Source organism: Ailuropoda melanoleuca, chromosome 13 (assembly GCF_002007445.2).
Source record: "Ailuropoda melanoleuca isolate Jingjing chromosome 13, ASM200744v2, whole genome shotgun sequence".
Taxonomy (NCBI): Eukaryota; Metazoa; Chordata; class Mammalia; order Carnivora; family Ursidae; genus Ailuropoda; species Ailuropoda melanoleuca.
The window spans coordinates 2,173,001-2,197,654 of NC_048230.1; the positions used below are offsets into that span (position 1 = coordinate 2,173,001).

At 40.9% G+C, this 24,654-nt stretch overlaps 1 protein-coding gene across 2 annotated transcripts in view; it reads left to right on the forward strand.

Annotated features, from left to right (window-relative positions):
• The first annotated feature begins 826 nt into the window (after positions 1-826).
• The window catches only part of YWHAE (tyrosine 3-monooxygenase/tryptophan 5-monooxygenase activation protein epsilon), a 52,089-nt gene continuing 28,261 nt past the window's right edge, over positions 827-24,654 (forward strand). Inside the window, exons 1-2 of one of the 2 annotated variants that reach the window (XM_034640605.1) lie at positions 865-1,011; positions 22,323-22,420. In XM_034640605.1, coding sequence (XP_034496496.1) covers positions 22,354-22,420 — 67 coding nt within the window. In that variant the 5' untranslated portion in view covers positions 865-1,011; positions 22,323-22,353. Of the gene's footprint in view, positions 1,012-22,322; positions 22,421-24,654 lie in introns of both variants that reach the window. The other variant, XM_002918042.4, reaches the window with a different exon arrangement.

Here is a 24,654-nt window from a genome sequence, read left to right on the forward strand (position 1 = left end):
AGACTTGGGATCGAGAGCTGCATGCTGTACAGACTGAGCCAACCAGAAGCCTCCAATCTACTTTTTATTCTGCGTGTATTGCACACTCCACCACATAGTTTGTATTCTAACCTGAGCTTCAGTCTTGCGACCAATACTTTATTGAGTACAAGGTGCTGGGAATACATTGGGAAGCAAACCAGGCCAGGTTCTTCCCCAGTTCTGACTCAATCTCGATTAATCTTGGTCCCACTCTTCCATAGCTTGCACTTCACCTAGACTTCTCTAACAACTTCCTTGTTCCTATCCATGGTGGGCCTAGGGTGAAAAAAAAGGATAAAAGGAGAAGAAAAAGATTGCAAAATGCGAGGGTGAGTTGAGGTGTGAAAACTGCGAGGCCCCTTTCCCCTACCATTTATAGCAGTCCCCCATTCTTTACACCGTGTCAAAAGGTTGTGAAAAAAGCCCAGGATTGGGATTGGCTAAGAAAACGGGCAAGGTAGGAGAGAAGTTGGTTTCAGTGAGGAAGGCTTGCCATTACAAAAACCGTTACAGCTTTCTTTGCCCGCAGGTCTAGGCGTGGGCCGTCCGTCACAGCCCAGGATCCCTCGCTCACTTTCTTCAGGAGCGGTCCAGGCGGCTCCCCGCCCCCGCCCCACCCCGGGGCTGCTCTCCCTCGCAGCGGTCGCAGTTCCCGCCTCAGCCCTCCAACGCCCTCGGAGCCCATGGAGGAGGGACGTTTAGCTGGTTCCAGCCTCTTCGGGCTCTGAGCTCCCCGACCCGCCCCCCGCGCCAGTTGCCAGGGAGCGGTTGCCATAGAGCTGAGCAGTTGTCCGCGTGCGCAGGCGGAAGTCCCGGATTGAGGCGCCGCCATTTTTGCTGCCCGGACACGGAGCGAGAGGCTGAGAGAGTCGGAGACGCTATCCGCTTCCATCCGTCGCGCAGACCCTGCCGGAGCCGCTGCCGCTATGGATGATCGGGAGGATCTGGTGTACCAGGCGAAGCTGGCCGAGCAGGCTGAGCGATACGACGGTGAGTTGGGGGGGCAACAGGGGGCTGGAATTCTCGGACCCTCTGCCGCCGCCCACAGAGGCCGGGAACAGGAGACAAAATGGCGGCATCGTCTCCGAGCCTGGCCGGGGACGTGGATTCGGGAAGTAGGAAATTTCCTGTGGGCTCCCGGAGCGGTGGGAGGCCCCAGGCCCGGGAATTTGACCCCTTTGGCGTCCTCTCCTGCAGACACTAGCTGGCCAGGAGGCCGAGGCGAAAGGGTGGAGGAGTTGATTGTAAAATGGCGGCTGGGGGGAGGGCGAGTCCCGGGGCGGGGGAGGGGGAGGAGATGGCGGGTGCTATCTCCGGGCGAGCGATCCCCAGGGGAGCTTCTGGGCCATCTTGGGATGTGGAGAACAATTGGGTGGGGTGATGGGGGAAGAAACACCCGCCACATGGGGGAGAGTAGCACCAGGAGCTGCAGCGCGGGCGCCTTTCAGGGAAATATGGCNNNNATATGGCGGGTGGGGGCGGTGGCTTTTCCCCGGAGGCCCGATGTGGGGCGGTGGCTGTGGAGTCTCACAAAGGAGAATTCTTGCGAGCGGAGGGCTCTTTGGGTTTGTGGTGCAGGGCAGTCTTGGCTGAGGGTTGGGGAAGGACAGAGTGGGAATCACTGCAGTTCATCCTTGAGCGGAGGCCAGCTGAGATGCTGCGATCGGATTTCCTTTCTATAGGCCGGCACACCTTGTGTTGAGGGTTTTTTAGGCTTTACGTTCAACCTCGTCGTCTTCTGGGGAGGTCTCGCAAAACCTCACTCACCGTCCCTTCCCTCGGACTTATCCTGAAGAGCTCGAAGTTCTTGTAATCATTTTCTGGCACCGTTATCTGGGGGTTCTTTTGGCTAGAGCTTTGAACAGGAAACAGACCATGACTCTCAGTTACTCAGAAGCCCGTGCCTCAGTTTACCAGTTTGTAAAAATGTTGATTTTCCGGTTCACGTGCACCATTATGACAGATGGAAAGACCTGTGGGAAAATAAAGTTATTTCAAATAACGTTTAGTAACTGTATTTTGGTCGACTCCCCGGGATTGGAATGCGTGTTTGTACTTCACTGGGGATCTTAACCTATCCCAAGCACTCACCCGACGTTTGTGTTCTTGGATTTTGAACATAGGGCATCCCGGTAGATCCTATTTTCTTTTTTCTATTTTAAATAAATGGCTTTGTGTACAGATACGAACAGTTCTTTGTTCATTGCTGCTTTGCCCCTCAAGGTTCTTCAGTCATTTTTTCAGAACTTGATCGAAATGTCCATTGTGTCTGTTTAGTCATCCTCAGGCAGCTGCTTTTTAAAATTGCCCCCCACTCCCTTCATTTTGGACCTAGGTACTTGAATTACCCCCATATCCGTTAAATTGTAGTGTTATAAAAACAAAAATTCTTAAATGTGGCTTCTGTGCTTTTTATGCTCTCTAGGGTGAGAGAAGGTTGGAATCCAGTGCCATCGATCTTCAGATTTTTTCGTAATTACTGAAGCCACTTACTTTGCAAAGTGTTTTGTAGGGCCCTTGCTCTCCTTGAATGCCAGGTTGGTCTTGTGAGTAGCCTTGGGTAGTCCCAGTGTATCATCATGTGTTAGGCATCATACGTTAGGATTCAGGAATTTGAAAATTAGGAAAAAAGGCCGGGAACTCAAATTGAAGAAAGGTGTAGTGCACTAAATATCGTTTTGTAAATCCTTAAATGTCTGTTTGTATTGAACAAGATTCTTGGGAGGGGAAGGGAAATAAGATGGGGAAGTACAGTTCAAGGTCAGATTTGTCTTTATTTCAGTGTTTAAAAGTGAAACAATGTAGGTGTGCTAGTAGTGGAAGTTTTTCTTCTGTCCTGGTACGCACCCAATGGTTTTCTTTCTTAATCTATTAATGTCCTTGGTAGGAAACTTGAAATTACATTTGAATGGTTTCTGGTCTGTAAGAATTTAGGCTCTGAGTAAGCTTGATGTGATAACCGAAAAGGATGTGGAGGAAGGTTTTTTTTTTCTTTTTTAAAATTTGTTTTAAAAACAATTTGGAAGCTCATGGTTGTAGCTTCCAGGTAAGTGACGGTCTAGTACTAGTATTTTGGATTTGGGTGCTGAGGATTTTTAATGAAAGCCCATATCGGTTATTCAGCATAGCACTGTCTAGAGAGAGCCTCATCATTAAGTTATTTAAACGTCGTGTCTCCTTCAGGATAGAAAGGGGGAGGGAAGTAGGATCTACCAGGTGGGGAGGAACTCCAGTGACTTTTGGGCGCAAGATAGGAATTATTGGAAAGGAAAAGGAAGGCAGTCATCAGGAATCAGCCTCTACCTGTGTCCATTCCTTATTGGGTACAATAGTTCAATTTTGTTTGTGGTGACTAAATGTGACTAAAATTCCCCATAGTTTTATTTTATTTTTATTTTTTTATTTTTATTTTTTTAAAGATTTTATTTATTTATTCTACAGAGAGACAGCCAGCGAGAGAGGGAACACAAGCAAGGGGAGTGGGAAAGGAAGAAGCAGGCTCATAGCGGAGGAGCCTGATGTGGGGCTCGATCCCACAACGCCGGGATCACGCCCTGAGCTGAAGGCAGACGCTTAACCGCTGTGCCACCCAGGCGCCCCCCCCCCATAGTTTTAGTTGCCGAACAGTATGTGGTGTGGGGAGTGGAAGAAAGGAAAAATGAGTTTGAATGATTTGGTTTTGGGTATTTGGATGTAAATACTGGCTTTTCTTGTTATTGCAGTATCTTTTATTTTGCATACTCTGTTGAACCTCGTACTTGTAGCATTATTTAGTTATATCCTGGGGAATTGTAATCAATTTATATGGATTATTTAATGGTATTAGAGGAAGAGCTAAGCTGTGTTCAGGAAAAGGACACTTGTGGGTTTCAGATAGGAAATACTGAAGTTTGGGGCTAGGACTGTTCACGTTGAAGATTAAATCTAGCCTCTCATCATTTAGGAAGTCTGAAGTCTAAGGAATAGTTTTTATAACATTTGTAGTTGTATGAGTCAAATCCATTACTTTTTAGCATTTCTGAACCAAGTCTTACCCTCCCACATATATATGAACCACACTAATAAAGAAAAGAGAAGATTTCACATTTTTCAGGGTAGAGGGGTCAGCGTAAAGTACATCTGGGTTTGTGAGGTAGTTGCTGGCTCTGTTGTTTCCTTACCTTTTCCCTGTGATGATTGACTCCATGTGGGGTAAGAGTAAAGTTTTGTTGGTCCCTTTTGATTATTCATTCTCTCTGTGAATGCAGCAGTACTAGGAATGAATCTTTTCTGAGTCACTTTCTTGAGAGCTGTCATTTTAAAACACCAGAACCTCATTTCTAGCTTATTATGGTAGTCAAGGGTGGGGGCATGTTTTGAAATAACTCCTTAATACATGTTAGTTATAGAAAATTAATTATAGATTTATTTATTTTAGAGAGTGGCATGAGTCGGGGGAGGGGCAGAAGGCAAGGGGGAGAGAGCATCCTAAGCAGGCTCCACGCCCTCGGAGAAGCCTGGTGCAGGACTCGATCTCAATAACCCTGAGATAGTGACCTGACCCGAAACCAAGAGCCCGATGCTTAACTGCGACTGACCCACCCAGGCACCCCAGCAAATTAACTTTAGTAATGAGTTTAAAAGAGGTTGCTATCAATTCTTTTCCTTAGGCCAGTAATTTTTATTATTGCTTTTTCAGTTAATGAAGTTAACTTTTTTGTATATATTTTTTCTCCTGCCTAAACATGAGCAGAATTGAATAATGCAATAGGTAGCTTTTAGTCTTCATATTTAAAGCAGATGCTCTGTTGTGTTTAGAGGGTTTTTTTTCCTAGCACTTCAAAAAAATTTTTTTTGAATAAACTACACCACCTGGGGCTTGAACTCACCGACCCCAAGATCGAGAGTCATGTGATCCACCACCGGAACCAGCCAGGCACCCCTACTTTAGACTTTTATACAGTATTGTGCGTAGTGGGCAAATTTTAGTTCATTTTGTTGGCTTCCCAAACTATGGAATATAATGAAATCATTGTAATCTGAGATGATGGGAGTAAATTCTTACTACTGTGGACATTCCCAGGCATCCTTTTCACCTTTATATGAAAAGGTCTCAATTTGAATTCTAGTATGAAATAGAACACATAGTCTGAACAAAATTTAGATTAGGTAAGTACAAGAAAACACATCAAAAGTTTATACAAACAAGCAGGCTTTTCATAATTGTCTTAATAGCTTGGTCAAGGGAATATGAAATATTTAAAAAATTTCCTGACTTTCACCTGGTATAGCAAGTGAATTTTCAGTCTGGTAACTTAATGTACCTAATTTTATAGATGAATTACCAATACTTTAAGAAGTTGCTGAAAGCATTATTTTATTTTTTTATTTTTTTTTAAAGACTTTATTTGTCAGCTCGAGCAGGGGGAGCGGCAGGCAGAGGGAGATCTGACCCAGGACTCTGGGATCATGACCCGAGCTGAAGGCAGATGTTTAAACCAACTGAGCCACCCAGGCGTACCTGAAAGCGTAATTTTTCAAAAAGAGGCCTGTAAAAGCTGATTTTGCAGCAGTTTTTTTTTTTTTTAAAGATTTTATTCATTTATTCGACAGAGATAGAGACAGCCCAGCGAGAGAGGGAACACAAGCAGGGGGAGTGGGAGAGGAAGAAGCAAGCTCATAGAGGAGGAGCCTGATGTGGGGCTCGATCCCATAACGCCGGGATCACGCCCTGAGCCTAAGGCAGACGCTTAACCGCTGTGCCACCCAGGCGCCCCTGCAGCATTTTTTTTTACCTTATATTTAATTGTGTGTTTAAGCAGTAATGATAGGAGTAGGGTAAAGGTTAAATTTCTAAACTATTTAATGCCACATTTACATAGAACTTCACTCACAAACCACTTTCACAGACATTTTTACTTATTTCACATATCAGTGAACTAGATGTTACTTCCATTTTATGGTTCAGGAAAGTGAATTTGAGATTTAAAGATTTTTTTTCCCTCTGTCACATGACTGGTTGGCCAGTAAATGGCAAAGCCAGAACTTGTCTTCTGACCTTTAGACCAGTACTTTATTTCTCCTAAGCCACTCGCAAAAGACTTACGTATAACTAAGTAAGGTTATACCTTACTTACACCCACCTTGGGGGGGGGGTGTGCTTATTTCTTTAGCAGTATGTCTTGGTGTTTATGACTGGTATCCATCATAAATAGTAGATAAAATATCTTCATGCTTTTTTAAAGAAACCTTGTGCTTTCGAAACAGTCCCATCTTGGGGCACCTGGCTGGCTCAGAAGAGCATGTGACTCTTGATCTTGAGGTCCTGAGTTGGAGCCCCAACTGTAGAGATTAACTAAAAAAAAAATCTTAAAAAAATCCGATCTCAAGGCACAGTGAATGAAGTTAGAATGAGGGATTTTAGGTAATCTCAAAATGTGTGTTTGCATACTGTTCCCTTGGTTGGTCATGATGTCTGTGCTGGGGTATGGCTAATGCCATGCATTTCTGCAAATTGCTTTTTTAAAAGCAATCGCCCCACCTCCACTTTTGTCTTGATGGATGCAGCCTTTTAGTTAATGATGCAGTCATAACACTTTTAGGAGGGCGAAATGTTGGCAAATAATAGCCTAGTCGTCAAACAACCCAATAAGGGGTAGTGAGAAACAGCAACAAAAAGTTACGTCTATTTCTGAAATGGTCAGTTACCAGTTTTGATACAGTTAAATACCAATGTACCCCAGTTGACAAATTGGTTTACCAACATAATTCTAAGGTTTGAGCTCATTAACTATTCACGTTAATGAGGTTACATAATAATAACTGGGTCATAATAACTGCCATAATAAAGGGTCATCGTAATTTATCATTCAAATCAGGATACCTTGAAACTAAGGGGTACCAATTCATAGTAGTGCTGGGACAGTAAGCATAAACTAGGATTGTCTTGAGCTGCAAACTTGCCTAATGGTTATCATACTTAAGACCATTTGTTCTACTCATCTTATTTAGATTCATACAAAAGTTCTTTTTTTTTTTTTTAAGATTTTATTTATTTGACAGACACCGTGAGAGAGGGAACGCAGGTGGAGAGAGAGAGGGAGAAGCAGGCTCCCTGCTGAGCAGGGAGCCCGATGCGGGGCTTGATCCCAGACCCTGGGATCATGACCTGAGCTGAAGGCAGATGCTTAACAACTGAGCCACCCAGGCACCCTAGATTCATACAAAAGTTCTTAAGCTTTGTCCATCACCTCTACCACAGAGGTATCTTAGACTTAAGTCCTGTTCTTTCTGAAATGAAGTTAATGTTTGGCAGAAAATAAAAGAAATCAAAGGCAAAATGAAAGATTTCCTCCTCCCTTCTACCCCAATTGGGAACTTGAAAAGTCAAGGATATGGTAGTTGCTGAAAATAGAGCTTGCTGGCATACCAACTAGTCAACCTGACTGATAGTGTCAGAGCCAAGTATGTTGGTTTTATGTATGTCTACCTTGAGCTAGATCAGTGTTTAAAAATACTTAGGTGTTAGCAGCAGTGTTTGTCCCTAAGCTCAGAGCTTTTTTTCCCCAAATACGTTTTTATAGTCTCACCCATACCTTGTTAGGACTATTCTGTTCACTAATACTGAATTCTGTTTAGTTTAGAAACTTGGCCATGATCCTGGTTTATCTTGTTTGAAATTTAATCTTGAATTTATTGCCCTTCTTTGAGTGATCTAGCACAATAGCTGGGCAGATCTGTCATTGGTAGGCTTGATTTGTGATCAGGTCAGGGTTTTATCCAGCTAAAGTGATACGAAATATTTCTTTATATATAAAATTTGAATGAGACACTTTGTACTAAGGGTTATGACTATTTCATACTTCGGCAGATGCAGTGTAGTGCAAAGGCCTTGGAATCATCTGGATTCCCTGTCTTATAGAAGGGCAATGAAGATACCTGTCTTGCCTGCTAATTTACAGGGTTGTTACTCAATTATATGGTTTAGTAAAGGGCAGAGTTTAATACTTGCCAGGTAATAATATTTATTGTGAAAAGTTCCTTTTTTCTAGTGTGAAGGACGCACAAAATATTTTTGTTGCTGATATACTGTGGTCATATTAGAAGATGACCTACCTTTTTTCAGTTATTTCTAGCAAGCGTACTCTGTGGTTTTAGTTTCCGAGTTACATTTGCATAAAGAAAAATTAGTTCTCACAATAAAATCCTTAATTGTAACTCAGATCTGAAAATTTGCATATCCTGAAAGTGAAGTGGCTATATTCCCAAGCAGTATAATCTGTAGTTTGGCCGTGTTGAGCTGCTACATAGTTCTTTTGATATTAATTTCAGGTTAATATTCAGGAGAATATGTTTATCTCCCTGGCAAATATAACACTTGTTGTATATGGATTTGGAATGAAAGGTTCCATAGAATAAAAATATAAAGTAATTCAGGGTTAAAATATTTTTGTTAGCATTCTCAGATTACTGACCAGGAACATAATGATACTACGTATAACCAATTTCGTGAATTGTGATTCTAAAGGCTTAGGGTAAGTCTTGGGCAGTGAATGGGTTCTAATTAATAGTACGTTACCAGTTAATACTACTTAATCCTTGGTGGTTAGTCGTTTGAGGTCTTTGTAGGAACTTGAAATGGTTATTGTGAACACCTTTGTGTTGCAGAAATGTGTCCTACTTAAGAATTTGTGATTGATTTTTTTGATTAATTGATTTTTTAAAAAAGATTTTGAGAGAGAAGGGGGGGGCAGAGGGACAGGAAGACTCCCCATTGAGGAGGAGCCCGACCCCTGAGATCCCCTTGAGATCGTGACCTGAGCTGAAGTCAGATGCTTAACTGACTAAGCCACCCAGGCACCCCTTAATTGATTTTTTTGGTAATAGGTTAAATTTTAAGTTATGTAGTAAAGCTTCATGAGAGTATTACCATGAAAATTTCAAAACTTTGTGTGCTCTTGACTAGAAAATATCACTGACAGTTGTGATACTGTTTTTAGATTTTCCAGAAGGAATTCATTAATGAAATTTTTTTTGGTGCAGTATAGACTTCTTTCTCACAACTTTAAAACTGCTGAAATTTTGATGAGGGTTTCTTGGTCTGCTCAGAGACTTAGAAAAAGTCAAATTGGTAATAAATCTGAATGAATATTATAACCTCCCTCTTTTTTTTTTTTTTAAAGACTTTATTTATTTATGCAACAGAGATAGAGACAGCCAACGAGAGAGGGAACACAAGCAGGGGGAGTGGGAGAGGAAGAAGCAGGCTCATAGCAGAGGAGCCTGATATGGGGCTCGATCCCATAATGCCGGGATCACGCCCTGAGCCGAAGGCAGACGCTCAACCGCTGTGCCACCCAGGCGCCCCTATAACCTCCGTCTTAAACTGTATCCGTATAAGGGTTATTTCTGGTCATTTTTTTGCCCTGATGTATTCCAGAACAAAATTTTAGTGTTTCTTGTTTGTGTCTTCTAATTCTACAGAAATGATGAGAAGAAATTTAGACCTTGAGCTCTCTTTTTCCTTTTTCCCCATACATCAGTGTCTTAGGTCACTTACCTTGCCAATCTGTTACTTTCTACCTCTATTTTCTTTGCACCTCATCTTTCTGGTTCTACCACAGCTAAACATGTTTGGCTGCCTGAGGGAATATCCTCTTAAACTCTGAAAGGAGAAATCTCCTGTTTTGATGGAGTACGAGACAGTTCTCCACCTCCCTCAATATTGAGACTGATGGGAGAGGTACTTTTTTGCTGTCAAAATTACAGAATCTGGGTAGAAGGTTGTCTTCTTTTCTGCCTAACAAACTAATTGGAAGTTCTTTAGAAGGCTTAAACAAAAATTTTCCCATTTCTAGGGAAGACAGGAGTTAATTTTACAGTGAGAGGTACTTCTGTTGAGGCTGGTACCAGAAGAAAAAAATTGTATGTGCGTGAATGTCAAGATCATTGTGTTTTGAAAAGCCTTTTTATTTGGAGTATTAAAAGTTAAGTTCCAAAGGCATTTGACAAATGCATATTGAGATCCAACTATGTACCAGGCACTGTTCTAGACACTTCATCATTAAACAAAATGGACAAAGGGACTCTTCAAGGAGCTTATATTGTAGTGAATGTATAAATACTTTTAGAATTATTCTTAGTAACTGTTGTTACTAATTCAGATTAACTCAGTTACACATACATTCACTATATAGACAATGCTGATCCCTGTCCCATATCAAAGACTGTAGAAAACTACAAGTGTCCTTCCTTTCTTCCCTCCCTCCCTCCCTTCCAGTAGGCTCCATGCTCAGCATGGAGCCCAGCATGGGGCTTGAACTAAGCAGAGATGAAGAGTTGGATACTTAATTGACTGAGGCACCCAGAAGCCCCTTAAATGTGCTTGCTTTCTTGACTGCTGCTTGTCAAGTGGTGCTAACAAATTGAAAAGCTTTAAAAATTTTTCATTGACTCTGTAGTTCTAAAACTCCATAATTATAAATACCATTTACTATTAACAACTATATGCCAGGTGCTTATCAGTCTCTCAGTCCTCAAAAAAAACAAAAAACAAAACAACCTGCAAAGTAGATATACCACCCATTTTACAGGTAAGGATCAAGAACTGTAAGAAAGTTGACAGGTAATAGATAACATCACTAGGATGGATCTCTTTTACGCCCAGGCTGATTAAGACTTCATATTTGAATGTAAACCTTAGTCTAAACTGCTTGAAGCTCTATTTCTGTTCCTTAGATTTTAATTTTATAATTTAAAAGTTGCTTTGAAGAGTCTTTTGACTTAATGTCTCTTTGTTTAGCATTTTCTTTCATATGAAGGAGACAGAAGGGTATATAAATTGAGTGTAGTTTCCAGTGGAGAGGCAACAAGAGATAGCAGGAACAAAGACTGGACCAGAAGTCATTAAATTTAGGGGAGGCCTGTCATGTCCAGATTTTATCTCAGTTACTTTCCTTTTAGACATGTTACTTTCAGGGCCTTTTTCGCATCTGTAATGATAGATGTATGAAAGTTATTTTATGAATTTGCAGGCTGATTTTTAAAAATTATTATTTTTTTAATATTTGCCTTGTGGGCAGTGGATGGAGAGCTGTGAAATCTAAATTCAGCTCTGGATTACATCTACCACTTTGGTTTCTACTCCAACCAACTTAGCTACTGGTTTGTTGAATAGAAAACTCCCATTCTCCAAATTTGCATTTATGTTTCTATTTGTGTTGAATGAATTACAAGGTCAAACTATATGAAATTTCCAGTTTGTCATTTTTTGAAATGTAGTTAGCATTTGATGTACAGGTGTATAACGTAGTGATTCAATAATTCTATACATTGTACAGTGCTCAGCACAATAGGTGTAGTTACTGTCTGTCACCATACCAAGTTATTACAGTATTATTGACTGTATTCCCTATGCTTTATGTACTTTTTATCATTGTGATTTATAACTGGAAGTTTGTACCTCAGTTTCATTCATTTTTGACCTACAAAAATGATCATTTTCTATGGTACAACCTAAGTTAAGTGATGGTTGAAAGGTCTGGAAGGTGAGGCCTCAGTATACTCAAAAAGGCATTAGGCTTTTAAGGAAGTACCAGGGTCATTGAGGTACTGTACATGAATATTTTCTGAGGTTGGTTTTGCTTTTTGTACCTAACTGATTTTACCTATTTTCATTTTCTAGGTCTATTGTCTTTTTCCCCTCAGGATAACAGATTAAATTTGCTCTTTTGCAGGTTTTTTTTTTTTTTTAAGGATTTTATTAGAGAGCACGAGAGGGGGAGGGTCAGAGGGAGAAGGAGACTTCCCACTGAGCAGGGATCCTGATGAAGGACTTGATCTTGGGACTTCAGGATCATGACCTGAGCTGAAGGCAGTAGCTTAACTGACTGAGCCACCCAGGGGCCCAGGTTTTTCTTTTCTTAAAGATTTATTTATATATTTGAGAAAGAGACTGAGCATGTGTGCAAGTGGGGATGGGGCAGAGGGAGGGGGAGGGAGAGAGGAGAATCCCAAGCAGACTCCCCACTATGGGGCTCCATCTCACAACCCATGAGGTCATTAACCTGAGCCAAAATCCTGAGTTGGACACTTAACCCACTAAGCCACTCAGGCACCCCTGTTTGCAGTTTTTTGGTTTTTTTTTTTTTTTAAGATTTTATTTTTTGAGAGAGAACACAAAGGAAGAGTGAGAGGGAGCAGCAGACTCCCTGCTGAGCAGAGAGCCCTATATGGGACTTGATCCCAGGACCCTGAGATGATGACGTGAGCTGAAGGCAGACCTTTAACTGAGCCACCCAGATGCCTGTACAGTTCTCTTAATGAAGCACTTTTAGGGTCACTGTGTAGTATAGCTTCTGGAATTGTTTTAACAGGTACTGCAGGTATATTTTGAAAATTTTGGAGAAAAGGTGGCACATACATTTTTTTTCCCTCAAAATGAATCTTTTTTAAAAGAAGATTTTATTTTTGTTTGTTTATTTAGATTTTTTTGAGAAAGAGAGCGAGTGCACAAGCGAGGGTAGGGACAGAGGGAGAGTAACAGATTCCCCTCTAATCAGGGAGCCTGATGTGGGGTTGGATCTCACATCCCTGAGATCATGATCTGAGCCAAAATCAAGAGTTAGATGCTGAACTGACTGAGCCACCCAGGTGCCCATAAAGATTTTATTTTTAAGTAATCTCTGCACCCAAGAAGGGACTAGAATTCAACAACCCTGAGATCAAGAGTTGTACACTCCACCAGCTGAACCAGCTAGGCAGCCCAGAATTTATCCTTTTTGATTAGTTGTCAGACTAAAGAGAATGGAAAAGACCACTATGCTCACTTTTCTTTCCAGAAGAAAATTGGACTCTGATACAGTTGATGAACTGCAGTTGTAAAAAAAAGTTTGGATTTATTAGATTATGCAGTGGTAATATGCTTCCTTAATCGTAACCAGTAGAATCTCATTTATAAATGTGGAAGTTTTCTTCCTATTCTATTCTTTTTATTTATTTAAAAGATTTTATTTATTAGAGGGAGCGTGCACAAGCACGGTGAGGAGCAGAGGGAGAGGAAGAAGCAGGCCTCCCCCACTTGAGCAGGGATCCTGATGTGGGGCTCAGTCCCAGGACCCTGAGACCATGACCTGAACCGAAGGCAGCTGTTCAACCAACTGAGCCACCTAGCGCCCCCACTTTTTTTTAAAGAACTGATATCTTCTTTCTTTCTCCTCCCCCATTGTGAGATTCTTTGTTTCTTTCTAGCTTTGAATTCTAAGAAATCCTTGACTTATTTCTCAGCTTTCTAGCTTTTAACATGGCTACTGAATATGTTCATATGTTATTTAACCAAGGAAGAGAGAAGTTAAAAACAATGTTGAGCATAAGAAAAATACCATTTTTTGTAACTTCTTGATGTGAGACTAAAGCTTTATAAAGGGCTGGATAGGAAAGTAGCTCTGGGAACTTAACGATACAGCAGTGTGGCCCTCTACTTTTTTTTCTAAGTTTTCTTTATTTAAGTAATCTCTACACCCAAAGTGGGGCCTGAATATATGACCCCGAGATCAAGAGTCGCGTGCTGTTCCGACTGAGCCGGGTCCCCCTGGCCTTCTCCCTTCTCTTTATGTACCTTTTCAATGTGTCTTGGTTTTTTTTTTTTTTTTTAAAGATTTTATTTATTTGACAGAGAGCACAGTTAGGGGGAGTGGCAGGCAGAGGGAGAGGGAGAAGCAGACTTCCTGCTGAATAGGGAGCCCAGTGCGGGGCTGGATCCCAGGACCCTGGGATCAAGACCTGAGCCGAAGGCAGATGTTGAACCAACGGAGCCACCCAGGCACCCCTAATATGTGACTTTTAAAGCATGTAATTTGGGGCACTGGGGAATGGTCACAGGGGATCTTGGATTTTTACTAGACTAGATGCTGTTAAGTTTTTCTGCCATTAACATGGTTCTTTATGCCTTCATCTTTTATTCATCTTTGCTGCAGCTTGGTTAGGACTTTCTTGACTTTTAGCTTTTCGCATTTCAGAATGCTGGTTTGCCAACATTTCTTAAGTCATTTTGTTTTTACCTTTTATTCTTGTCTATCACACTGCGTTAATACTGTTTTCCAATTTTATTTCCTCCACTTCTAAAAGCTGAAAGTTTTGAAACACTAGTATATGTATAGCAGTCTATTTTGTTTTAGTTCTTTATGGCTTTGAAGATAATTAGATTAAGAGAATGCTTTGTGCCTGTTTTAGGGACCTTCAGGTCAAGTCTGGATCAGGTAGATTTATTTCACTAATCAAGAAGTGATTTACTTTTTTCTCTTACTTTTATTTGATACTCAGGTTTTTAAGCTTAAAAATCTGAAACTTTTTTTTTTAAGTTTTTTTTTTTTTTTATTTAGTTGACAGAGAGCACAAGTAGGGGAGTAGCAGGCAGAGGGAGAGGGAGAAGCAAGCTCCCTGCTGAGCAAGGAGCCTGGCGTGGGGCTCTATTCCAGGACCCTGTGATCATGACCTGAGCCGAAGTCAGACACTCAATTGACTGAACCACCCAGACACCCCTGAAACTGATTTTTTAAGTTTATGACACTTGCAAAGCAGAGGAATTAGGAGGTCAGTCATTACTAAAAATAGTAGCTGGCTAAATTGCATTAAAATTAACTTGAGCAACTTGGATATTTTCCAGTTAAAGTATCTATTCAGTATATTTTCTGTATTTTTTTCCAGCTTAGATGTATTTATGTATTTGTGAAAAATTTGAAAAAATCAAAGGTGGGAAGAAAACTTGTATTAACTGGTGTTTTCTGTGCAGTAGTTTTTTGTTCTGCTGTTTCATTTTGGGGTTTTTTTAATTGTTTTTATATATCTCTATATCCAGTTTTACTTAATTTTGCACTTTTTTTTTTTTAACACCTGAAAATATTTATTTATTTAAAGTAAGTTGTATGCCCAGTGTGGGGCTTGACTTCACAATCCTGAGGTCAAGAGTTTATGTTCCACCAACTGAACCGGCCAGGTGCCACTGGTTTTACTTAATTTTTTTTAAGTAAGGAGTTATTGTTTACATATTAGCAATAAGTATTTTTTTATTTTTATTTATTTGACACAGAGAGCAAGCACAAGCGGCAGGCAGGGGAGAAGCAGGCTCCCCTCTGAGCAAGGAGCCAGACGTGGGCCTTGATCCTAGGACCCTGGGATCATGACCTGAGCCAAAGGCAGCCAGCCACTAAACTGACTGAGCCACCCAGATGCCCCTAGTTTTACTTAATTTTGTATCGTGGACATTTTTATTTCATCATGAATTGTTTGTAATTATTNACTGACTGAGCCACCCAGATGCCCCTAGTTTTACTTAATTTTGTATCGTGGACATTTTTATTTCATCATGAACTGTTTGTAATTATTTTTTATTTTTTATTTATTTATTTTTTTTAAAGATTTTATTTATTTATTCGACAGAGATAGAGACAGCCAGCGAGAGAGGGAACACAAGCAGGGGGAGTGGGAGAGGAAGAAGCAGGCTCACAGCGGAGGAGCCTGATGTGGGGCTCGATCCCGTAACGCTGGGATCACGCCCTGAGCCAAAGGCAGACACTTAACCACTGTGCCACCCAGGCGCCCCTGTAATTATTTTTTAAAAAGAATTTATTATTTTAGAGTTTGTGCGCTGAGTGCCTATGTGAGATGGGAGGGGTGGAGGGAGAGGGAAAGGGAATCTCAAGCAGACTCCTAGCTGAGCGCAGAGCCCAATGCTCCATCTCCGGGTGACCTTACCCGAATCAAGAGCTGTCAAGAGCTGGACGTTTAACCAGCTGAACCACCCAGGTGCCCCTATTTATAAATATTTTTTATTGGCTATATACCTGTCCGCTGACAAATTACTGTTAAGTTTTTGGCTAGTATTTTGCTAGTGATAACTGCAGTGAAATACTTCTATCCAAAATAGAATTTTCTGTAATTTGGGTTATTTGTTTAGGAGAGATTCTGAATAGTGGAATTTACTGGTCAAAGTAAATGAACCTAAAGCTTTTGGCTTCTGTGCTCTCATTATTCTCCGAAAGGATTTTTTTCATTTTACAGTACCACCAGTTTATGAATGTGCAGTGCATAATTTTTTCACTGCAAAACTTAATGTATTTAAGTATTTTAAATGTTAATTAAAATGTGAAATGCATACTTTAATTTGTGAACTACAAAATCTAAAATAAAGTGTAAGAAAGTTAAATTGTGGGGCTCCTGGGTGGCTCAGTCGTTAAGCGTCTGCCTTCGGCTCAGGGCGTGATCCCAGGGTGCTGGGATCGAGCCCCACATCGGGCTCCTCCACTGGGAGCCTGCTTCTTCCTCTCCCACTCCCCCTGCTTGTGTTCCCTCTCTTGCTGGCTGTCTCTCTCTCTGTCAAATAAATAAATAAAATCTTTAAAAAAGAAAAAGAAAGTTAAATTGTACAGCCCCACAAAATAAATACTGATAGCTACTCTGCCCTGCCAGTAGTTACTATTGTTATTGTTAATGGTTTGAATATACTTTGAGAACTTTCTTTTTGCTCAGTTTGCCAATGCAGTATAAATGCAGAAACACACATCATTTTGTAGACACCAACGTGCTATTGATTTAACATGCATAATTATTTTAAATAACACCAGTAAAGAAAAATGCTGCCAGTTGCTCCATTGACAGACACATCACTAAGAAAAATCTGGATTTCATTGATGTTAATGGAAAAAATGTTTCCTAAAACAGCTGATGTACACATCTGTATCGTATTTTTTCGTGGGAACATATATATTATTTAGCAACATGCTCTTTTCCCTCAACAAAACATTGTGACTATAAAAATTATACTTTGGGGCACCTGGGTGGCTCAGTTGGTTAAGCATCCGACTCTTGATTTTGGCTCAAGCCATGATCTCAGGGTTGTGAGATCTACTCTTGGCGTGGAGTCTGCTTAAGATTCTCTCTGCACCTCTCCCCTCTTAAAAAAAAAAAACTTTAAAAACAAGTTGGATGGTTTTGGACAGACTAACATGAAAACTTAACAAAAGGTGTGTTAATCTAGGTCAGTCTAATCTCTAGAAAAGAAACGGAATTTTAGTGTGCAGCCAGGGTTGAGAACCACTGGAATCAATCGTTTTTCATATGCCTCCCTGAGTGTGCTTATTAAAAATGTAAGCGTTTGGTCTGTACTCTAAATTTAATGCATATCTGGGTATAATACAGCTGGGTTTGACTAGATGACCTTGTAGTGTTTCCTTCTGCAGGCGCTCTCAGCTGTTTTTTCAGCAATTAGGTAATTGCCACGGATTGAGTTTTAGAATACTTGAAGCTGTGTAGCAGTACTGCATAGCTTTTTGTCTAATTTTTGTCTGTTAAACTTTTAACAGACAGTGGTTAATGGTTATGGATATAGTTGCCCAAGAGTGGTATTACAGGGTTAGTTACTGCCTTTCAAATGATGGAATACTTAACATAACTTTAGCTTTACTTTTTTTATTTTTAAAAATTTATTTAAATAGGCGCCATGCCCAGTGCGGGGTTTGAACTCACAACCTTGAGATTGAGAGTTGGGTGCTCTACTGACTGAGCTAGCCATGCTCTCCATATAAGTTTAGGTTTAAATTTGGCTATAAATGCTAATCAAATTTAACTTGACTTTAAAAATATTATTGATCTTGTTTTGGGGTTACACCGCATGCCTTAGGGTCTCCTTAATGTTTCTTCCCTTCATTTACTGTAGCTTGTTGATTTCTGTCATTTTTCCCTGTGTTGGCGTCTGTTGTATTTTTTTAGAAGACTTTATTTATTTGAGAGAGTGTGTTGGAGCCTGTACACACAAGCTGGGGGAGGAACAGAGGAAGAGGAAGAAGCAAACTCCTTGCTGAGTGCAGCCATATGTGGGACCTCAGTCGAAATAAAAAATCGGATGCTCAACCTACTGAGCCAACAAGGTGCCCCCATTCTTGGTCTTTTTAATCAATAGGTATTTATTTAGTGAGTTTTGGGAATGAGTTTCCCCTTGTGAATGATCAAAGAATTTATCATTATACCTAATTCAGAAGAGCTTACAGTCTAGTTTAAGGAAAATTGTGTCTAAAAACAAGAATGAGGGCCACCTGGGTGGCTCAGTTGGTTAAGCGTCTGCCTTTGGCTAAGGTCATGATCACAGGGTCCTGGGGTCAGGCCCCACGTGGGGCTGCCTGCTGAGTGGGGAGTCTGCATCTCCCTCTCCTGCTCTCTCTCCCCCTGCTTGTGTTCTTGCTCTTAAATAAATTAATAAAATCTTAAAAACAAGAATGATTCTTGCTAACTGCTGTGATGCGGGAATTTCAGAAAAGGGGAACTGACGGCATTATGGACTGTGGTTATCAGGGAAAGTTTGAGTAGTAGAACTGAATAGATAGAATGCATTGGGGTGGGTAAGATTCTGGTGGTGGGAGAGGGAGGTTCTTTCAGATATATTATCAAAAGTACAGTATTGGGGGGCGCCTGGGTGGCTCAGTCGTTAAGCGTCTGCCTTTGGCTCACGTCGCATCCGGCTCCCTGCTCAGCGGGAAGCCTGCTTCTCCCTCTCCCCCTGCTTGTGTTCCCTCTCTCACTGCCTCTCTCTGTCAAATAAATAAATAAAATCTTAGAAAAAAAAAGTGCAGTATTGGAATTAAGCATGTGAGGCTTAAGAATGAAATATCTGGGCTAGAAAAAAGAAATGGAGTCAGATTATTCAAAAGGTTGTATTTATTATGTTTAGATTCTAAACTCTGTTCTTTATTTAGCTCATTACTACATCAAGCACATTGTTTTAACATTCCTCTAAAGGGCTTATATCCTCCTGGATTCTTCCCTCCCCCTTTTTTAAATCTTGGAAGACAGGCAAGCAAAGAAAAGCATTTTAACATATCGTTGAGTTTTGTTATGTGCCAGAGAATGTGCCTATGCACTCTTCATTTTAATTCTCAGAACCCAGTGAGGGTTGTAGATGAGGGAACAGGAAACAGTCTCATGGAGGTTATGTGACATAGGTCAAATAGCATGTATGTAAATACCTAAGCCAGAATGAAAGTCTCATCTAAATCTGGCTATAAAGGTGGTGTTTTCCTAGCATGCTATGTTTCTCAGAGTGTTTCTTTTGGTCCACCTAGTAAGGGTACAAGTGGTAATGTATATTTGGCAGGAACAGTGAAGTGTTGTTAGAATAAGACCTCTTTAGAGAGGCTTCCCGGTCTTCCTATTTTCTGTTTCAAAAATCCTGTTTTATAGTACTCAACACAAAGTGTACTTCTTTATTTGTGAAGATTTTATTTATTTTAGAGAGCACATGTGCCTGTGGAGGGGAGGGGCAGAAAGAGAGGAAGAAAGAAACCGAAGCTGACTATGAGCTGAGCGCTGAGCGGGACATGGGGCTTGATTCCATGAACCTGAGCTGAAAGAATCAGGTGCCTAACTGACTGGGCCACCCTTGTGCCCCCACAAAGTGTACTTCTAAATGAATTTGTAATCCTGTCCACTGTAAGCCATTTAAACATTTGCTTAGCGGGTTGCCTGGGTGGCTCATTCAGTTGGGCATTTGCCTGGGATCAAGCCCCATATCATAGGCTTCCTGCTCATCGGGGAGCTTGCTTCTCCTCCTCCCTCTGCCTGTAGCTCCCCCTGCTTTTCTCACTCTCTTGCTCTCTTGACAAGTAGTATCTTCCCAAAAAATCTGGTTAAAGAAAAAATCCCAGGAGCAGTTTCCAAATCTTGCCAAATAGTTTAGTTCAAATTATTCGGTTCAAATTCTTCCTTTGTAAGTCTTCTTTTTTTTAAGGTAATTTTTACATCCAGTGTGGGGTTCAAACTTGTGACCCTAAGATCAGGAGTCCTTTGCTCTACTGACTAAGCCAGCTAGGCGCACCTTTATAATTCTTCTTGACTGACTCTTGCCATACATATCCTGGGGCACCTGGCTTGCTCAGTTGGTAGAGCTTGTGACTGTTGATCTGAGATTGGGGGTAGAGCTTACTTAAAATATATATATATCCATCCATCCTAATATTTTGCGGGTTTTAACTAAACATATGTGAGCCTGACTTGATCCCAGGACCCTGGGATCATGACCCGAGCCGGAGGCAGATGCTTAACCCACGCACCCTGCAAATAGCCTTTAAAATAATGGTACCACAACCTTTGAGTGTACTCAAGCAGATACTAAGCAGATTATTTATTTATTTATTTATTATAGGTTTATTTGAGAGAGAGATTGAGAGTGTGGGCAGGGGGAGGGGCAGAGGAAGAGCGGGGGAGAGTATCCCAAGCAGACTCCCAAGCTGAGCGTGGAGCCTAAATTGGGGCTCAGCCTCACAACCCTGAGATCACAGCTTGAGCCAAAACCAAGAGTCCGGTGCTTAACTGAGGTTCCTAGGTGGCTTAGTCGGTTAAGCGTCTGACTCTTGATCTCAGCTCGGGTCTTTCTTACGGTTGTGAGTTTGAGCCCTATGTCGTGGAGCCTACATTTAAAAAAAAAAAATTAAAAGAAAAGAAAAAGAAATGCCCTCATGAAACCAGAAATATCCAAGTGAAAACTGCTTCTCATGTAAATCTAGTCAAACATTTCCCGTCACTATTCCCTTTTTAAGTAAACTTTCGTATAAGTCTCTCTTCTAAGTATATTGGAAATTTTCCCCCAATAAATTTGCATAGTTCTTTTTTATAAATAGCAATAAAAAGTTTAACCTCAGACATTTTTTTAAGATTTCATTTATTTTAGAGAGAAAGAACACAGGCAGGGGGAGGGGCAGAGGGACAAGCAGACTCCCCGCTGAGCAGTGAGCAGGCTGTAGGGATCAAACCCAAGACCCTGAGATCATGACCTGAATCTAAGACACTTACTTACTTGACTAAGACACCCACACCCCATAACTTTGGACATCTTAAGTTGTTGCTTTAATTGTTGTTAACCATAGGCAAAATTTGTGATCTTCATTAATTAATTGCTCATAATTTCTAGTATATCTCTTTTAAATAATGTCTGATCTGACTTGACAGCCTTTTTTTTTTTTTTTTTTTTTAAGATTTCTTTATTTGAGAAGAGCTGGAGTGAGCACGAGTGAGGGGGCAGAGGGAGAGGGAGAGAGAATCTCAAGCAGGCAGGCGCCACACTGAGCGCAGAGCCCAGCTCAGGGCTGGATCTCACAACCCACAAATCATTACCCAGGCGGAAACCCAGGAGTCCGCAGCTCAACTGTCTGTGCCACCCAGGCTCCCTAACTTGACAGCCTTTTTTATTTTAGTGTGGTTTCATTGGCTTTTCTTTTTCTTTTCTTTTAACACACTGTGCTTCCTCTCCTCTTTTCCCAACTTCTGTACTTAGATGGAAGGGGCCTGTGAGCTATTCTCAAACTTGAGCAGAACTTATGTAATTGTAGAAGCAGTGAAAACCCCTTTTCTGATTATTTTGTTTTTCCCTCTTCTGGTTTGACCAGGAATCCTCAACTACCAAAAGGCATAGGTCCTCACTTAAGAAACCTTTGTTGTGTGAAATCTCTGAAATTTGGGGAGTAATTTGGTTCCCAAGCATTCCTATCCTATCCTTTGAGAATACAGACTTAGCAGTCACAATTTAGGGTTATATTTCCCCCCCCCCCCGGTTTATCAATTCTTTAGAAAAGGTTTAAAACATGTTTACAGCTGTTCTGTGTTTTCAGTTTGAGATGCTAAGTAGATTACATCCAGGCTACTTTGCTTTCCAGAATCTTAGGGGATTGTGTAAAATTATGTGGGAACTTCTCTGAAGATGAAAATCGTCCCTTGACTGTTAAATATGTGCATGCCATATGACGGACACTGTACTTCCGTGGCAACCTCAGAACATGAATGAATCATATAGAAGCATGACACTTAACGTCTCTGTGTAGACTGCTTCTCTGGTAGAGTTCCTTTTCATTTGTTAATTTCTAAACTATATCTTTTTAGAACTAAGTACTGAGATTTAAAAGGAGACGTTCTTCACTTTGAAGTTCTCTGGCCAGCCAGAGCTCTTTTCTCTTAGGTCTTTTAGTTCTTCCTTTGGCCCTCAGTCTTGCAGTTCCCCGAATTCATTTGCTGGCGCAGGTCTGGGTTTATGTTTTTTATTCATTTGGGACTCCACCCCCCATTCAGACATCAGGTTTTCCTTTGGTGCTGTGCTTAATCCCTTTTTAGCCCAGAAGACACAAATATTTTTCCTACATAGGTGCAGGAGACCTCATTCATCATCATGCAAGGATCTCTGCTCTGGTTGTTAATATTGTATCTGATAATCACAAGATGGGAACATTGTGAAATTTAAGCTGTTGACACTCCTCCTTCTAAGTTCACCTCTTTTTTTATCATCAAAGGATAAAATACCTTTTTGCAGCAGCTGGGAAAATGCTGGAAGATGTTTTTTCTCTTTCTTCTTGCTGTTCTCTTCTAGTGCAAATGGCTTTCTGTGATGGTAAGTCTTCTTTATTGTATTTGTCCTTATTTTTAGGTTTTAGTTATTTGTGAAATGTCTGGTAGTTATAGCCCTCATGTGATAAAGGAAAACTCAAGATGATGGCATTTTATTGGGATGTACAGGTCTTAGAGTGCCACATAAAATTGTACAGTAGATTTTCCTTTTTTGGTAGGAGTTTTCTTCATAGAAATATTTTATCTCAGGAGGTAAAGACTTCTCTGTTGGTATATGCATATAAAATATATTCTGGTAGATCTCAGGCAATTTCAAACAGCCAGGCCTGAAAACTAATAATTAGTCTAGAGAGATTTTTACTCAGATGTTTTTTATAATTATACCAAGGTGAATTTTACAGTTTTTCAATTTACAGAGGTATCTTGCTTTTTTTCTTGACCCCCTCCCTCAATGATAGTTCTGCGTCATCCCTAGGATAGCTTTGCATTCTTTCCATTTGACATACTGATTTGGGAAACTTGCTTCATGCAAGCCAGTCTTTGGAGGAGTTTCTTTCCAACAGTGTCCAGTCAACTGAAGATTCCACTGTTATCATCATGTCTGTCATCCAAGTTACTTTTCATTGAAAAGGGGACTAGAGTTTGGGACATAGCTACTTAATTCATCTTAGTTTATTTTTTTTAATTGTGTTAAGATACACAACAAAATTTATCTTAACCATTTTTTTTTAAAGGTTTTATTTATTTGACAGAGATAGAGACAGCCACCGAGAGAGGGAACACAAGCAGGGGGAGTGGGAGAGGAAGAAGCAGGCTCATAGCGGAGGAGCCTGATGTGGGGCTCTCCCATAACGCTGGGATCACGCCCTGAGCCAAAGGCAGACGCTTAACCGCTGTGCCACCCAGGCGCCCCTATCTTAACCATTTTTGTGTTTTTTAAAGGTCATTTATTTCTTCTAAAGATTTATTTATTTATTTTAGAGAGTGAGCAAGCTGGGTGGAGCGGCAGAGGGTGAGAGAATCCCAACCAGACTCCTCGCAGAGCCTAGAGCCTGACGAGGGGCCTGATCCCAGGACCCCGAGAAAGTGACCTGAGCTGAAACCAGGAGTCAGTTGGCTTAACTGACTGCGCAACAAAGGCCCCCTCCCCCCAAAGACTTTATTTGAGAGAAAGCAAGCACTCACGTGCTGGGGGAGGGGCATGTGGAGAGGGAGAGAGAGAATCCCAAACAGACTTTTCACGCCAAGCTCAGAGCCAACACGGGGCTCTCTCCCAGGACCTGTGATCATGACCCGAGCCAAAATCAAGGAGTCCAATGATGAGCCAACTGAGCCACCTGGGCATCTCTGTCTTAACGATTTTTAAATGTACAATTCAGTGGTATTTAAATACATCACATTTCTGTGCAGCCATTATCACCATCCATCCTCATATCTCTTTTCATGTTGTCAAACCAAAACTGTATACCCATTAAATAATAACTCCCCGTGGTCCCTCCCACCCCCAGGCTCTTAAAATATCTGTCTTTATGATTTTGACTAAGTACCTCATATAAGTGGAGTCATACAATATTTGTCTTTTTGCGACTGGCTTCTTACAGTTGGCATAATTTCAAGGTTCATCCATGTTGTAGCATATTGCGGAATTTCCTTTTTAAGGCTGAATAATATTTTATTGTATGTATTTATTACATTTTGATTATCTATTTATCCACTGATAGACACTTGGGTTGTTTCCATGTTTTAGCTATTGTGAATAATGCTGCTATGAACGTGGGTGTACAAATACGTTTTCATGACCCTGCTTTCAGGTTTTTTCAGTATATTCTCAGAAGTGGAATTGTTGGGTCAGATGGTAATTGTGTTTTACAAAATTTCTGAGGAGCGACCATACTGATTACACAGCAGCTTACCATTTTACCTGCCCACCAACAGCACAGGGTCTAATTTAATTTCTCCACTTCCCCACCAGTGCTTGTTTTCTGTTTGGGTGGTAGCCGTCCTTAGTCTTTTATTTTTTTAAAGTTTTTATTTAAATTCCAGTTAGTTAAAACAGTGTAATACTAGTTTCAGGTGTACAAAATAGTGATCGAATAATTCCATACACGAGCTGGTGCTTGCCACAGGTGCACTCCTTAATCCCTATCACCTATTCACCCATCCCCCAACCACCTCCCTTCTGATAACCATCAATTTTCTACAGTTAAGAGGAGTGTGTTTCTTGGGTTGCCTGACTCTTTCCCCTTTACACGTTTGTTTTGTTTCTTAAATAACACA